The sequence below is a fragment of the Prionailurus viverrinus genome, chromosome C2 (genome assembly GCF_022837055.1).
Source record: "Prionailurus viverrinus isolate Anna chromosome C2, UM_Priviv_1.0, whole genome shotgun sequence".
Lineage (NCBI taxonomy): Eukaryota > Metazoa > Chordata > Mammalia > Carnivora > Felidae > Prionailurus > Prionailurus viverrinus.
The window spans coordinates 142,097,227-142,114,866 of record NC_062569.1 but is presented as its reverse complement, the minus strand read 5'-3'; the positions used below and the strand labels follow the sequence as shown (position 1 = coordinate 142,114,866).

At 42.6% G+C, this 17,640-nt stretch overlaps 1 protein-coding gene across 1 annotated transcript in view; it reads right to left on the bottom strand.

Moving 5' to 3' along the window:
• The window catches only part of LOC125174544 (actin cytoskeleton-regulatory complex protein pan-1-like), a 50,885-nt gene that overhangs the window by 31,310 nt on the left and 1,935 nt on the right, over positions 1–17,640 (bottom strand). Inside the window, exon 3 of the mRNA XM_047874051.1 lies at positions 16,477–16,556. Coding sequence (XP_047730007.1) covers positions 16,477–16,556 — 80 coding nt within the window. The remainder of the gene's footprint in view (positions 1–16,476; positions 16,557–17,640) is intronic.

Genomic DNA, 17,640 nt, shown 5'->3' with positions numbered 1-17,640 from the left:
GGAAATTTTAATAGATGAGGAAATTTACCTGGCAGAATGGAGATTCAAACCAAGCATGTGACTCTTCCACCCCGATGCCAAGCTATTCCTAGCACAGCACGCTGCTCCAGAAACACAGTACCTCAAATAATCAAACAAAACTTATGTTTTGGTTTCACCCAGATTTAGCCCTCTGAGGAAAAATGTCATTTTTCTATTACAATCAAAGTTCAGCATATTTATGAATGTTGCCTTTAGTTGGTTTAAAGGACATAACTAAAGAAAGCATACTCAATTAACGAGGGATGCCAAAACGTATTGATTTATTTTTAACCAAGGTATACACTGGGGCACCTGGGTGGCTCAGTCGGTTGAGCGTCCAACTTCGGCTCAGGTCATGATCTCACAGTCTGTGAGTTCAAGCCCCGCATCGGGCTCTGTGCTGACAGCTCAGAGCCTGGAGCCTGCTTCCGATTCTGTGTCTCCCTCTCTCTCTGACCCTCTCCCACTCATGCTCTGTCTCTCTGTCAAAAATAAATAAACCTTAAAAAAAAAATTAACCAAGGTATACAAAGTACCATAATATTTAAGCCAAAAAAAAAAAAAAACCATACAGTATAGTGAGTTGGATACATTTTTTAGATAATTTTTTTCATTAAAAAAATGACTTTTGTTGCTCTTTAACCATGTAAGATTGACCACATGCATTTACATCCTCTCCCTTGCCTTCTCAAGAAGACACTGAAATGAAAAGATGAACCAATGAACCAATTTATTCTACTTTCCTAGACCACCCTGTCTCGTATTTCCCTCTCTCCTCACACCTCTGACACCTCCTTCCTTTTCTTCACTCAGCCAAAAACCTTGCTTGCTACAAATTGAGAAAAACAGGACTTTGACAAACTCGTGATGTATTCAAGCTTTTATTTAACTCTATGGGGTATGAAGCGGAGGGCTATTTAAGAGGTCAATCTTGGGGCGCCTGGGTGGCTCAGTCTGTTGAGCGTCCCACTTCCGCTCAGGTCATGAGCTCACCGTCCGTGGGTTTGAGCCCCGCGTCGGGCTCTGTGCTGACAGCTCAGAGCCTGGAGCCTGCTTCGGATTCTGTGTCTCCCCCTCTCTCTCTGCTCCTCCCCCATTCATTCTGTGTCTCTCTCTGTCTTTCTTTAGAAACAAATAAAAAAAGTTACCAAAAAAATTTTTTTAAAAAAAGAGATCAATCTTTAGCTACTGTAAGAAGTCACTGGGTGATGATCAAAATTGGCAAATCATGATTAGCTGACCACCGATCAACATGGAAGTCAATTTCAAAAGAAATCGCTAAACGTTTTTAAATAGCTGCTTCTGAAGAACAGAGCTAGTAGATGTAGAGGCATGGGAATACTATTTTCTAACTCCAAGCCTTTTAATATTCATTTAAAAGTCTATACAATAAAAACTAAAATTGATAAAATGATAAAATGAAAGGCCAGAAAAAAAAATGCACAAAAATTATACTTGCCTTACTATTAAGATGTTAGTCTGGGTGATAATTTTACCGTGTTTTTTCTCAATATTTGTAAGTGTCACATAATTCATAAAGTTTGCCAATAAATTCTCGTACAGAATAAATTCTTTGGTATCTTATTCTATTTTAGAAAACATTTCCAGTGTTTGCAACAGAACTAACTCAGTAGTGGAAGAGAGGAGAGTACATGTTTCTGTTTGTATATATTAACTCATACTTCAGTAGCCAGGACAAGAAATTACCCTCTTGCTGGACCTGTTATTGGACTGAACACAGGAGAGGCGACAGAAATGTTTTCCTGGACTGAAGGAGTTGCTGGCTTTATCAGTAAATGTAATTTGCCAAAGAAATTATGTATCAAAGAGGGTTTTCAGCACTGAAAAGTGGGTGCTCTAGGGAAATGAAAAGTCCAGTCTCATCTGCACAGGTAACGACCCAATCTTAGACCAGGAAAATTCACCACGGTAGTAGGAATCTCCTAAGTAAGGTTCCTTGGTAGACAGTAATCTGATCTCAGAAGACAGTTCATTCACACCTGGGAATGACAGATAAGCCATCAAAATCGGCTGGAGTTGTCCTTGACAAGGACAACCTCGAGGCACAAGGAATTGGCTAGATTTCTGAGTCTTTGATTGTAGGTCAATATCACATCATCTATACCCAAGAACCAAAAATGAAGACAAAATTTCTCTTTCAAAGACTTTGCCATCCATTCTATTCTTTTCCTGGACCATTCTAAGACAGTCCTTAAAGGTACAGCTCATCATTTGGGCTGTAAATGAAATGATCCCAGTTAACTTTGGTTTTGCCATAGGTACGATGTTGTAATAAAGAAATATTTCCTACTGAGGGTTGATGGGGGTGGGAGGAAGGGGAGGGTGGGTGATGGATGGGTATTGAGGAGGGCACCTTTTGGGATGAGCACTGGGTGTTGTATGGAAACCAATTTGACAATAAACTTCATATATTGAAAAAAAAAGAAATATTTCCTAATCAACATCCTGATGTCCAATTTTCTTTCATAAAATGACCACAGTTTCTCTATTAAAACTGTCTCTCATTAAATCATAAATGTATATGCCGTGCACTGGAAAAGTTTTAACAGTATAGAGAAGTTAATAAATTTGAATGATGCAGTAACTAGAGACACTAACATACTTAGTATAATGAAAGTATAACGGGTAGAAATAGTTGGTGGATAACATTTAGCAACTAAGTTACCTTCTGAGGAGGAACAATATTATATAATAAAGAACAAGCTTTGGAGGCAGGAGACTTGGATAAGTTCCTGCTCGGCCTCACCACTCTTTGGCTTTGCCCAAGTCACGCCCCATTTCCAAGTTTTAACATGCTGATATATGCAAACTGAAATTCATGATGTCCTTGTCTTAAATTTCTCAAAGGATTAAACACGTTCGTCAATGCAAAATGACTGCTATGGTGACTGTCCCGCAATAAGTGCTCGGTAAATATTTGGTTGTTGGTACCTGTTGGTTAAAAAGAGAGAATATTTGCACGAATCGTCTATCCTACGTGATTATTATTGCTTATTGATAGGGAATGTTTGAGACCGAGAACCCAAGAGCACTCAGGCAAATGGAGCTGTGTAAGCTGCGGGGAGGCCATCTGAAGTCTCAGGTACTGGTTCATGTCAGAAAACAGACAGTGTCACTGATGCACTGAGTGGCCTCCTGCCAGGGCCCTGAGTCGTGGGCAGAACACTCAGCATGTGACTCATTGTAAGTCAAATCAGTGTAAGGGAGGAACCACCCGTTTAAAACAAGTGCCTCCTGGAATTTGTTAGAGCATGAGAAAACTCTGGGAAAGAGTGATATCTCTGATGCAAAATGCATAGGTTCCCCCCACCCCCCCCGACTCTGGCTTGCAGTACTTTCTAAGAATTCCCTTTGCCCCACTCCTGTATCTTGTCAAAGCATCTCTTCTAAGCTCTCTCTTTGGAAGAGACTGGGATCTGGGGGGTGAGGCTTCCTGTGGCCAACGCTATACATAGGTTCCGCCTTTTTTACCACACTGTGGATTACACTACACAATAAAATAGGAGGTATATCTCTTTAGCTTCATGTATAAACCATACTAGAAAACCCTACGCTACCTACGTAGCTTGAGCGCTGTCCCATGTACAGGCATTCGAACTTTAATTCAACCGCCATCGCTATTAATTTAAACCAAACGCCATCACCATTTGCAAAATCAGTTTATTTCCTCTTTCCCTTCAGCTTAGCCAAGAGAATCAATCTCTCTCTCCCTCTCTCTCCAGTTTTATTGGTAACTGACCTACATATATCACCCTGTTAAGTACAAAATAGCGCGATGGTCTGATTTACAAATACCGTGAAATAACAACAGTAGGTTGAGTCTCCACCCATCATCTCGTATAGATACAATAAAAGGAAAAGAAAAAAAGATTTCTTCTCGTGATGAGAACTTTTAGGTTCTTCTCCTAACATCACGCAAGAGTTAGCTCTACTCATCATGTTGTACATCACGGCCCTAATGCTTGTTTATCTTATAAAGGGAAGTTTGTGCCTTTTGACCCCCTTCCTCCAATTACCCCCCATTTAAAATTTCTCTCTTTTTAACATTAAACTTAAATCCCACTTGGGTACTGCCACGCATTACCTGGCAATTTTTTCTTTCTTCTCTCCTCACTATGAAAGCTGTACAAGCTCACTCTCCCTGTCTCCATTTGGGCCTGAATCAGCCTTCATTTTCTCTCATATTTTAGTTTATACTTACATTTCTGTTTCACTCAAAAGCTTCTGGCTCCTTATAAACTCCCCTTTCTTTCGGCGACTGAGGAGAGGACCCTTACACGTTGCCGGCACCCTGATCTTGGACTTCCAGCTCCAGAACTGCGAGAAAGAAGTGTTTGTTGGTTACCAGCCACCTGGTCTGTAGTATTTTGGGTTGGAGCAGCCCAAATGGACTAAAACAGAGGCACCCTGGATGAATTCAATCTTCAGTACCGTCCTCCAAGTCCCTGTCTTCAACTGTATGCAGAGTCTGTGGATATATTGCTATTTTCCGTATATTATGATGTTCTGGCGTCTTAAAAAGAAAATTATCCTTCTGACTAGGGAGGCACTGCCCACCCTGGGACTAGACTTTGAGATTCAAGCCCACTCCATACCTCCTTTCTCGGGCTCAGGCGCTAGAGCGAACAGGATTCCTCTGCCTTAATCGTTCATCCCAGGGCCACGTATCAGGCATCCAGGGACGTCACCTATAGCCCTGGTGAAATATCCACACTAGATAATCCTAAACTCTTTACCCTGCCCCTGTCTTACCTTGCTGTGGAAACAGCAGGGAAGGTCTAAGTGCCTGCCATCACCTGTTTCTGCTCTCTGACCAAAACCTGTTGCCTCCCCCGGCGTCCCCTGCAAACCCACGCTGGGCCTGTCGTTTCTGGAGGAACCGTATTGTTAAAACTATTTTTCAACGGCCTGGGTCTCTCCGTATCGTCAGTCAGAGCCACGCACAGAATAACCGTTTTATATTTTAAAAACTGTATTTTTTTCTTTTCAATATTTCTATTCTGTCCTCTTTTACGCTCACCTCTTCTTTTTCTATTGCACCTTCATGCTGTTTTATAATATCCTGTTCTCCGAGATAGGAATGATTTCTTCATCTGTCTCTTCAAAAGACCTCCGAAACTCTGAAGTTGTAATCCGCTGATTCCACGAAACCCCTTTCCCCTGAAATTATATTCCAATTTTGACTGTTGATTTCGTTGGCGGTACCTTTTAACATTCGATTTCTGGGTATAGGTCGCCCACACGTTTAGATAAGGAGGTTTTGTCGGTTAGCTCTTTCCTTTACTTCCTCTCTTTACCCATCCCTGCCTAGCGATCATTAGTTCTAACACCCTGGTATTGCACACTTCAGTGTTCTTGCCAGAGGAGACAGTGGGGACATCACAGACATAATCACAGATTCACTACGTTCCCCGGTTCCATTTCTGATGTCTGAGCTTAGTTTTACAACTAACCCGGGGCCACAGCTTACTACAAACCATTGCTGCAAATACCAGCTAGGTGCCCCTTTTTAAGCCCAACATCATGATCTAGACACACAAGGTAGAGGATTTCAGTTGAGGCTTCAGCTAGTGAGGCTGACTCCAGGCGTCTATCCGTTAGAGGGCCAGAGTCCTAAATGCCACTGCCCACCGGTCCCAGAGTCCAGAAAGCCTATGACTTTATGACTCGGAACTTCTGTTTCTGATCCAAAGAGACCTCCTTTAGAAAACGCCTGTTTCTCTTTTTCTATTTCATCTCCTCCGTCTTTGTTACATTTTTGAACACAGGGATGTAAACAGGTGTAAGTATAAACTTAGTGTAAGTTTACACACTCGTTAAGTGTAACTCACATAAGCTTTGTGTGCTGCCTTGAGGCTAAGTCTGAACACCTTGCTAAAGACAACAACACTGACTCCCTAAATCGATAAAAATACATACAGCGTATTTTTCTAAAGAAAAAGCGTAATTGAGCAAATACTAAGTTCTGGACTATCACTTCATCTTCCATAGCAGCAGCATATCTCCTTACTGGGCACACGTACTGAACTAAGATGTGTACAGAAGAGGAGTGCCTGGGTGGCTCGGTCGGTTAAGCCTCTGACCTCAGCTCAGGTCGTGATCTCACAGTCCTTGAGTTCCAGCCCCACGTCAGGCTCTGTACTGACAGCTGGGAGCCTGCAGCCTGCTTAGGATTCTGTTTCTCCCTCTCTGCCCCTCTCCTGCTTGTTCTCTCTCTCGCTCGCTCGCTCTCTCTGTCAAAAATAAATAAACATTAAAAATTTTTTTTAAAGATTTGTGCACAAGATTCAGCATTTGTTGTGTCTGAAGACACGATTAAGTAATAAATTATCACAACCATCCCTTTCTGAACGAGCTGAGAAATATGCCAGAGAGTTTGATAAGGATCAATATATAATTGGCACAGCTTAATGGGACCATGGTTTGAATTTGTATCTGTATCCTTCCGACTTCCTGGGTTAGTCTTTTGGACCTACTTTTAGGAAGAGTTACAAACAAGATATTTACCAGCCTTGCTGCATACAACTGGGAGCACAGAGAACTCTGCTCCTTTAAAAAATAAAAAAATAAAAAAATAAAGGTCCTACACGTTTAATGATCTTTACCATATTCATTATTCCCACCTGGGAAATCTGACCAGTACAGATTGGTCAAACCAGTTTTCTTTTTCATTTCCCAATTAGCTGAGCCTCTCTTTTTCCCTGGGGAGAAGTCAGTAAGAGATGTAAACAGAGCGACAGTTTCTTTCCATTTATATCCGAGCACAGCACATTACTCAACTTAATGAGTATGTCAAGTATGTGGAGAGTTTCTGAAAATGCAGATCCACCGTCCGAGGCCAGGCCTGAGATACTGCATTTCCAGAAGCTTCCACGTCATGAAGTGTACCGAGTCCCTAGGGTTTCTCAAACCCTCTCAGGAAATCCCCCAAATCAAACTGATTTTTCCACTAATATAAAGACATTACAGTGGAGTTTTCCAAAGGGTATATGACACGTGATGTTACAGTGATTGAATCCAGAAGCAGATATGAGAATCCAACCATCTTGGGTAGAAAGATTTGCAAAAATATAAAACAATACCACTCACTTTCATTTTGGAAAATATAGCTATGTTTCATAAGCAATACATTACCTAAATAAGCATGGAATCGGTTTATTGTTGTTGTTAGTGAATACATCAACAAATATTTATTTTTTAAGGTCTCGTTCCTATTATCGTCACTATTAGTAGATCTAACCACATATTGAGGACTGCTCATAAACCCGATTTTTGGAGGTTCTCAGTAATTTTTCAAGGGCTCCCAAATATCTGAGATGGACCACTTCATAGAGGGTGGAAATTTATTTTTCCCTGTTTCCACAGAAATATTAAGAAAGGGAAAGCATCCCAATATATAGATAGGTCAAGAAAATACTGAGAATGCACTCCTTTTAAAATACTACCTTACTGCAAAGTACTTAGGGACATTTCAGGAGGAAAAAAAATAAAAGAGTTTGGCTATGACTTATACTCTTTTTAATGGAATGTCAATAAACATTCAAGGAGTTCTTATTCAAGTCCCTTAAGGTTGGGAAATGACAGAACAGGAAAACAAGTGAGTCTTAATCCCAAAATATGCTACATCGCCACAAAAGTAGATGAGTCAGCTTACCCTTGGCTTCCTTAAATTCTCATGTTTTCTTACCCATCTCGTGGAGGAATATTTGGGAAAGTATTTTCCTTATTGAGCATATTATTTCTTCTGAAAGCTTCTCTTCAAAACACTTGTGGGGCAATGAGTCAAGTAATGCATTTGTTGACTTCACATGCGGCAAAGGATACAATGCGTCGGGAAGTTTCAAACCAACATATTTACTCCAGGAGCGCTTAATCCAATTGCCTGTGTCTTGCCTTCACCACCTGTAGCTTTGTAGAAAAGTTTGCACCCTTGTCTTTCTTTCTCTTCAACCTCACTTTGTTGGCGATTTCCTGCCTTGTGCTTTGTGTGCGTGACAACACATTTTGCCATCTTGCAACGTTTTCGGATGTTTGTCTCACCAGTGAGGAAACTCTGCATGGCAGGAACCGGCCTGGAGGTGCTATTCCATCCACCTCCTTTTCTTCTACCTCTGGGTAGCGTGAGTGAAACTGTTCACCTTGTAGATCTGAGCCATCGCTGGATTCGCCTGTCGGTGTATCCATTTTATTTTCTGTCTTAAAGTACAACTTATTTATGTTCTTGTCACTCCCACCACCAACAAGAACAGTTAACCTCCTTTGAGCAAAAAAGTTGGGGGGCCCCTGGGTGACTCAGTCAGCTAAGCCTCTGACTTCAGCTCAGGTCACGATCTCGCGGTTTGTGGGTTCGAGCCCCACGTCGGGCTCTGTGCTGGCGGCTCAGAGCCTGGAGCCTGCTCCGGATTCTGGGTCTCCCTCTGTCTCTCTGCCCCTCCACTGCTCGCACTCTGTCTCTCTCTGTTTCTCAAAAATAAATAAACGTTAAAAAGAAAGTAAAAACAAAAAAGTTGTGGTTGTAGATTTGTTTTGTTTGCTTGGCTTAAAGCAACAGAAATTTATTCTCTCGCATTCTGGAAGCTGGAAGTCCAAAATCAAGGTGTCAGCAAGGCCACACTCCCACTGGAGGCACTAGGAGAGAATCCTTCTTTGCCTCTTCCTAGCTTCTAGTGGCCCCCAGCACTCCTTGGACCTTCTTTGGTTTGTAGCTTCTGCGTCCCCCCAATCTCTGTTTCATCTCCAGACGGCCATCTTCCTGTGTGTGTCCGTATGCGTGTTTTATTAGGACATCAGTCACTGCATTTAGGGCCTAGCCTAATCCATACGACCTCATCTTAACTAATTCTATCTGCCACAACCTTATTTCCAGACACGGTCGCATTGTGAGGTTTCAGATGCTTTCTTTCGAAGAAACAAGGAGTTGGGGTTTTAGTTTTTGCTCAGTATCTTTACGTTAGTTGCCTGTTACGTGATAATGAGTATTTGAAACAAAATAAACAAAACCGAGAATCAGAAATGCCAGACAACTGTGTAGGGTGACCCATTTCAAATTACAAATTGCTGTATACTATATACATTAAGTTTTTCAGGGAACCACCCAGTGATTGGAAATGTCAATACCATACCCACTCATCGTAAGGGTCTGAGGGGGTGATATGTTACATCATGTGGTGGGAAAGGCAAGGGTCATGGAGTCTTCCCTCAAGGACCAACAATGACACCATGCTGCTGCCACCTGAATTCCCTTCTGGATTCGGGGTCTAGAATGCAAAAGCTGCCATTAAACTGAGCTAGAGTCATGATTATCTTCATAAATTATAATGCTTTCTCTTTTCCTTCAACTCAGGCCGAGATCATGAAGAAGAAACAAGAATTACATTTTTGTTTGTTTGTTTTTGCTTTGTCTCTCTTCACTTAACTCCTGTGGGATTGAATGATGCCACTGAAATCAATTAAGCACAGGTCTGATGTTGCCTGGGTGCTGGAGGCACGTGCAGATAGTGGTAACAGTCCTCACACTCTGTGACGGGCAGTATGGCGCACGTCAGGAGGGACAAAGAGACAAGCAGAGCAGCAACTTTCATACTGTCAGGGAATATAAACACAAGAGGACATGGATGAGAAAATTACATTGGTTTGCTTTATTTTATTATTTTTAAGTTTGTATTTATTTTGAGAGAGAGAGAGAGAGAGAGAGAGAGAGAGAATCCCAAGAAGGCTCCACGCTCAGGGCAGAGCCCCACTTGGGGCTCGATCTCATGAACCACGAGATCACAGCCTGAGCCACGATCAAGAGCCGGTCGCTTAACCAACTGAGCCACCCAGGCGCCCCACTTTGATTGTTTCAGATTCATCTTTATAGTTCACACAGGCACCAGAGGTAAGGAGCATGAGAAGATGTGTCTCTCTGAACCTTTTTGGAGTTTCCACTTTGCATCAGGCTTTTCTTCAACTTTAGCGCCTGGAATGAATGTCTTCGATATCGTTACTCTTCTCAGCTCTCGCAGTTCTCGTCCAACACTTCCCATCAGGGCAAAGTCAGAGATACAGTCTTTGAGCCAAAGTTTAAGTGAACACAAAACAGTTAAAACTAACCCACAACTAATAACAATATCAATCGTCATTGTAATCATATTTATTTGCCATGTACCAGGCACTTCATACATATTTAAACTCTAAACCTTCATAAAAACTTAGGGAGGTATGTGTTACAAGATTTCCTCTCTTGCAATGGGGAAATAGGTGTCTATTTATCCCAAAAGCCTAAATAACTTTCCCAGGATCACAGATCATGCCTAGACTGGGATATGAGCTTGGGGGTTTGGCTCGTTGCTGTGTTTTTGTTTTTGTTTTAAAACAGTTCTCTTTTTTTTTTTGAGGGTGTGCTCAACCATACAGAAGGGTAGCACAAAGTACATTTTCAGCCACTCTTCTGCGTCACAGTTTGGCAGAAGACTTTTGTCACAATGCGGACCTCTGGCGGTTTGCTCTAACTTCTACGAGCCACACGATCGGCATCTCCCCACACCCCAGGGTCAGGCACAGAGAAGGGGCAGGTGAGTCAAGCATCCCTTCAGAGCACACCTCAGAGGGGTGTGCGTACCCTTATGTTGTAAGATTTGACAAACATTTGCGGTACGGACTAGGATGTAACAGACCTAGAATAACAGAAATACAGTTGAAGTCAGGTTTAACTAATCCTAAATGTGAAAGTTCTGGAACTGGCGTATCGGCTGGGATAACGGGTGTTGGCAATTTTGATCCAGACCAGCATGAGACATGCACAGGTAACACAGATCCGAATCAGAGAAACAAAAATGAAACAAAACAAAAAAACCACTAATAAAACCAGTGGTGCACACGTATTAGTTACTTGAGACTACAGTTCTCGGGGATAATGGGATAAGCCTGATCATTAACATCAGACCAATATGATAATACTGACTATGCGATCTTACTATTTTCAATTCAGAAAATGTTTAGACCGCCTACTGTATGTAGAGCATTGAGGGACTGGACAGAACGCGACGAAACAGAAGTGTGTGCATCCGGATTCTCCTTCGGGTGACAGAATTCCTAATGAAAGTAAATAAAAATCAAGATTTTAATGACCTCGCCGGATTCAAGGGTTCTAATGGCATTATCTTCTCTCTCTTTTCTCTCTCTCTTATTCTCCTTTCTACCGCTTGGCTTCCTTCTTAGCCTTCTACCATTTGATGGGCATCCCTGGCTAGGCGTTTATTCTCCCCCTTTCTTCTTGGGCTCATACCTGTTTCTATTCCCCAGCTCCCGCCTTCCCCTGACATCTGGATGGGACCACATGGCTACTTCTGCCAAAGGACTGCAAGCAATGAACGACACTACTTAGAGGCAGAAGCAGAGAAGAGGGGTGGCCCTCTTATTCTCTCTTCCTTCCATTTCTAAGTCAGCCTTGGAGACAACAGATGGAGACTGGGTAGGATCGCAGCATGGAACGAGCTTGAATTTCTGAATGCTTGCATGGAGCAGTAGAACTCCACCTGCCATCGACCCACAATGAAATAGGATATGAGTAAGGACTGCAATGTGAACTGGGAACTGGAAGGTGTTGATTACAACGGTTAAACTTCAATTGTGTGAAACCATGGAGAATTTATGGGTGTTTATGATAGCAACTAGATTTCTCTTTTTCGTGCCTGGTCCTTGTATCTTTGATCATGGAGAAAGAGTACATTTGGCAGATGACTAGGGCAGATGTCCCCCATGGGACTCCAATGGGCAGAGCTCTTTCTGGAACAAACCGCGATGGCCATGTGTGTGGGTGCTCTGAGCTGCCAGGTTGGGTATCCAGTGCCCAGGCTTGTGGGAAGGGGGCAGGAAGAAGATCATCATTATTCAAACACGTGCCATGGGTTTCTCAGAAAAGACAGGGCTTTATTATTAGAGAGAAGATGGTTAAGTGTCAGACAAATTTCAGTGAACACGTGCAAATAGACTTTAAAAAATAATTAACATGCATATTTTGTAGAGCGCACATGTCTACCCATGCCTCCAGGTGCCTGTTCCTGGCTAGAAACTGGAGTTACCACGGTGACAAGGACAAGCAAGGTTGGTGTTCTCATGGAGCATGCATTCCAGTGGAGAAGCGGGACATAAAGAAAGAGAGGGAGGGTGCACCTGGGTGGCTCAGTGGGTTAAGCATCTGACTCTTGATTTCAGCTCAGGTCACGATCTCATGGTTTGAGGGTTAGAGCCCCATATCGGGCTCTGCACTGACAACAAGGAGCCTGGTTGGGATTCTCTCTCCCTCACCCTCTCTCTCTTTCCCTCCCCCGATCCCTCGCTCTCATAAAAAATAAACATTAAAAAAATAAAAGAAAAGAAAGAGAAGGGAGGGAGGGCAGGGAAAAGGGAAAGAGTGTGGAAGGAAGGGGGAAAGACAAGAATAATTCTGAGACACTGAACTACATTCAGCATGCCAACATTGACTTGTGTAGGAGGGACCCAGCCGTGAGACTTGTCAGTGATCAAAGGCAAAACAAGGTTTACAATCAAATGCGGCAAAGGAAAAATAAAACTCCAAGACACCTCATAGTCTCAAGACATCGTTGTGCATTTCTTGGAGGGTAATCTGTTTGGCTGGGAGCTAACACAGAGGCCACGGGATCGTCTGCTGTTTAACCCTCCATCAGCAATTTTTTTAAGTCATTTTTAAATTTTCTGCAGGTTCCATAGAGTTTATCTGTGGAATACACCCGAGAGGCTTTCTCTGTGCCGTCCCCGACTGACAGTTTCCCTCTGAAAGTGCCTCCAGTCTTTTCCGTTTTAATCTGCACCGTTTTCCTCATCCAACTTTCCTCAAAGAACGCCACCTCATACACTACCAGGTGTAATGAAATGATGACAACTTGATCGATGCAGTGGCAGAAATAAATGAAGATCCGAGATGCAGAGAAACAGGCTAGAGATTACACAATCACATGTCAGTGTGTATTCAGTAATTCACATCCAACGACTGGTAAATAATTCTAAAGTAATGAGTCAAAAAGAAACCTTTCAGGTATCACTCAACAGAGTCCCCTAAATCATCTGGGCTTCAGCTGACATGGGCCGTCAAGGACGTGATAACCTTTGTGGGCAGATCTGGTGAGGACTCCCCTTGACAGGATGATTTCAAACACAGGTTTGAGTCTTACTGAGTGACAACTTTATCCTTTCCTACCCAGATCTGTTCTCTAAAAAATTGATGTCCCCCATTCCTGAAGGACAAGGGGAATCATGGTTTCATCACTTACCTAGACTGGAAAGGGTGTAGAGGGGTTGGAAGAAGATCCTGAAAGGAGAAAAACAAAAGCAAAAGTCTAGCTTTTGGGAAGAATGCAGGAAAATGTGGTCAAGGAACAGTTCCCTGAACTAGATAAATCAATCAGTCTCTACTTCCCCGTCTCTTCTGCTGCCTGAGGCTCATCTGCTCCTATTTTCAGCGATCAGAGGTAGCAATCTTTTATTTTTATATGTATTTCTTTATTTAGAGAGACAGAGAGAACATGCGCAGGGGAGGGGCAAAGAGAGAGAGAGAGAGAGGGGGAGAGAGAGAGAGAGAGAGAGAGAGAGAGAGAGAGAGAGAGAGAGAATCCCATGCGGGGCTTGAACTCACAGCCAAGAGATCATGACCTGAGCCAAAATTAACCAACTGAGCTACCCAAGCGTCCCCCGCCAGATGTAGCAATCTTGCTGGGATTCTGGAGTGTTTCAGCTACTGTGGGAGGCTCAGTTGAGTTGATGGTGATTGACAGGTAGGGTTCTTCCTGCGATGTAGAATCAAATCGTCATTCAGGCAGTCTCATTTCATGTTTCCAAAATGATTCTGGAGACAGAAAGAGAGGTATAGGATGAGCATCACCTCCTAAGTAAAAGAAAGTAACTAAAAACTTCAGTGCCTTCATCTGAACACCTATCTGCGTGTAGAATCATCTGCTTTTCTATCTATTAGTGCCTGACTGGGGCAGATGTGTGTTAGAGAGATATGTATTAGCCTATGGACAGCCATGAAAAAAAGGATACTGAGTGTCTTTCTTAAATCATCTCAGCAACTTGCAGTGACCTCAGCATGGTGAGGAGAGGAAAGCTTGTTGACTCCCCAGTCACCTTGTCCATTTCCTTCCTGCCCAGTGGGGAGTGAAACAGTAACCAATTGGTGTCTATCAACTTTGTTTAGACTAATTTCCTCTTCTTACTTTACTGACCAGAATAAGGTAAATACATTTAACATGGAGAGATCGAATCCTTTCAAAGAGGACTGTACTACTCTGGAGCTTGAGCAAGGTGTTGTTACCATGAAACCTGAATTAAAACAACAACAACAACAACAACTAATTGTTGCTATAGAACAACAACTCCTACCTACTACGATTACTACTCATTAAGGAATTTGAAATTTTTTCTTAAATTTGCCTCCATGAAGGGAAAAATAAAGACCTCAAATGTTTCAAATTACTGTAGGCTGGAAATTCCTGATTTTCCATGTGTTTCCAGTAAGGTTTGATTTCAAGATGATTTCCGGAAAATAAAGGGGCAAAAAAAAAAAAAGAACTGGGGTAACTCATAAAAGCAAGTAATATGCGCATAATTGTGTAAGAAAAGCTAAAACAACATTTCCCAGCTGGTCAACATAAAAACTGACTTGTTGGTTTTACTTTACAGATAGCACCTGTATGTCTTAAATAATACACGTGTACATTATTCACTCGAAGACTTTTTATAGTTTAAAATTTGTGTGAATAAGAAAAAGGAAAACCTATTTTTCCAAAAACTTACTTTTTATTTTCAGCAAACTGATTCTGAAGTGTATGATGTTATCCATCACAACAGATAGAATGTTCTGTAATATGTCCTAGGCACATAGCAGAGACAATAGCTTTACCAGGATTGCAGCAAACTTCGCTGGAAAAACAAATCTCTGCTATGCAAGAAAGATTTCTTTGCGAGGGGCAAAGAGAAATTGGTGTAATTAATCCGATCAGAACTTTCTCTGCACAGGCCAGTGCGGCACAGAGGGGACACGGAGTTAGGGGTGAGCGTGTGTGTGTGTGTGCACAGGCATGCTGACGTGTCTTGTGTGCTCAATGTGTGGGAGATTGTGTACGTGTATCGGCCGGTCCAGATGCATATTAGACCATCCTGAGATATAAGAGGATTTGGAGACGGAGTTAAGGGGCTGGAAAAGGAGAGGACCGTTTGGGTATAGCTTCATCTTCTAAACATTTAGGATTCGTATCAAAGGTAGTATAGTAAATATACCCTTCCCACATTCCTAGACTGTCACCTTTAGATTTGTTTTGCTTTGTGGTAAGAACATTTAACACGGAATGTACCCTCAATACATTTTTAAGTGCACGATACAATATCGTTAACTGTAGGCACGACGTGGTCCAGAAGATCTCTAGCATTTGTCTAGCAGAACTGAATCTGTACTCCCCATTTCTCCCTCTCCCTGGGCCCTGGCATCCATCACTCTACTCCGATTCCAGGAGTTTGACTGTTTTATAGGTGACAACACGGATGAACCTGGAGGCATTACGGTAAGAGAAATAGGCCATCACCAAAGGACAAATGCTGCCTAATCGCACAACACGAAGGGACTAAAAATAACCTCTGGTTTTGAAGCATGTCTTCTGAGAACTAGAACTTGAAAGGCTGAGTGGCCCCCCAAGGAAAGGGCTGGCCCAGAGTCTTCAAGGCATTCATAAAGGGCCTTAAGTAGCCACGGAGAGGCTGTCTTCCTCGCATCCACCATCAGGCCCCAAAGGGAGACGATACTAAGGAAGCTCGAAATACAGTAAGGCCTGGGGTAGGGAATCTGGGTGTGGGAAAGGAAAATTATTGCACAGAGTCGAGAGGCTGTGATTCTCCTGCACGGGAGGTGAGGAGCAGGTGTTTGGCTAGAGGGGGCGTATTTTATTGTCACTTATTTCCTCACCCTTACCATTAAAATCATAGATGGGGGAGGGGAGGAAATGACACTTCAGCAAATGGAAATGTGAGAACATACTACTTACAAGGATACACAAGTCCTATGGAGTGAAGCTGTCCTGGAAATACATAGCTCAGAGCGCCCGCAGGGGTTAGTTACTCTCTTGCCTTTTTCCCTCCATATTTGCATTTTCCAGCCTGTAGTCCAAGCAGCTCCTGGTACAATTGGCTCCTCTGTGAACCGTGAGCCTCTCTGAACGTCAATCATGGCTTATTCACGTTTATGTGTCTCCGGAGAACTTCACACAGCACTTGGTAGCCAGCCCTCGACAGACATTTGCGAAACTGGATAGATTTTAAGAGGTGCTGTCGATTGAGCACCGACTGAAGGAGTCAAGTTTTCAGGATTCAGGAGAGCTGACCACCGGTGGACTTGTTAACCGCAGGCAATCGCTCTGGTCTCTGCTCTCAGCTCCTCTTTGGTACCCGAGGAAGCGGCCTTAGGTGATCGCCGGGATAAATTTCAACTGTAACTTCCCACTGGCCGGCAGAGAAAGTCTCCCCTCCTTTTGGGAAATGTAAAATTATGTTATCAGGTGTGATCACGTCCTGCACCAGCGCAGCGAAAAGTTCTCGTTAAAAATGCACAAATACAACGGTATTTTCGGAATAATCAAAGACTGAAGTAGCAGTTAGCCCACCTACGCACGACTGCTAATATATTTTAGCCTTCTACTGTAAAAGGAAAATGACAACTTGGACTACTTTCATCCAGGACAAATGACTTCCTTGGACTGACAAGACAGTCATCGTTCTGGAACTTAGCACTTCATCCTAATCCACGAGGGTAATATCTGAAAAGCATTACCAAACGAACTTCCTAAAGTATCCAAGTTACTTTCACAGAAAAGTTAAAATCACCCCCAAGTAGAAATCGTCTGACTATGTAAGAATCCACTCATCCTATTCATAAGCTGTCGTTATAGTGCCTTTGTGACTATGTGGTTCTAATAAATATTTAGTGCTTGACACTCATGTTTGGGGCCTTCTCTGCCCTGTCCTGTTCTTCAACATATTTCTAAACATTTGAATAGTCTGAGGACAAATGTCATTATGTAATTAAGCTTAAAGGCATAAAGTTCAGAGGCATGATTCACATGAGAAATACCGTGTTTTTGAAAGAGGAGCAAAACTTTCACTAAGAGGAAAATTCGGCTGGCATTCCCATAAGTACTAAAGAAGACATTTCCTGCCTGTGAAGGCAAATAATTGTAATTCACAAGTTCAAGCCACTGTCATCCACAATGCTTATCTCGCAAAATGATCCTCTGGGAGTAACAATGATGAAATGGTTAACATTAGTAAATCAAAGTTGTTTTAGAGATGGTGTTTAGTGCCCAGTATTGGTGCTCACTTTTCAGTGAAACTGGAAGAAAAAAAAAAAAAAAGTTTGCTCTCTATTAAGACCGAAGGACCACAAGGTTTTGAGGAGGGACAGAGAAGACAGCTTCCATCTATCCTGATCCTGAACACCTCTGGTCCCTCCAACTATTCAACTTTAGAATTGGCTTTGGGCAACTGACCACTGAGAGCCCAGGGGGTGTGGAATAAAAAGGGGGTGACGGGCCTTAAGCAACAGCAATTTCCTGC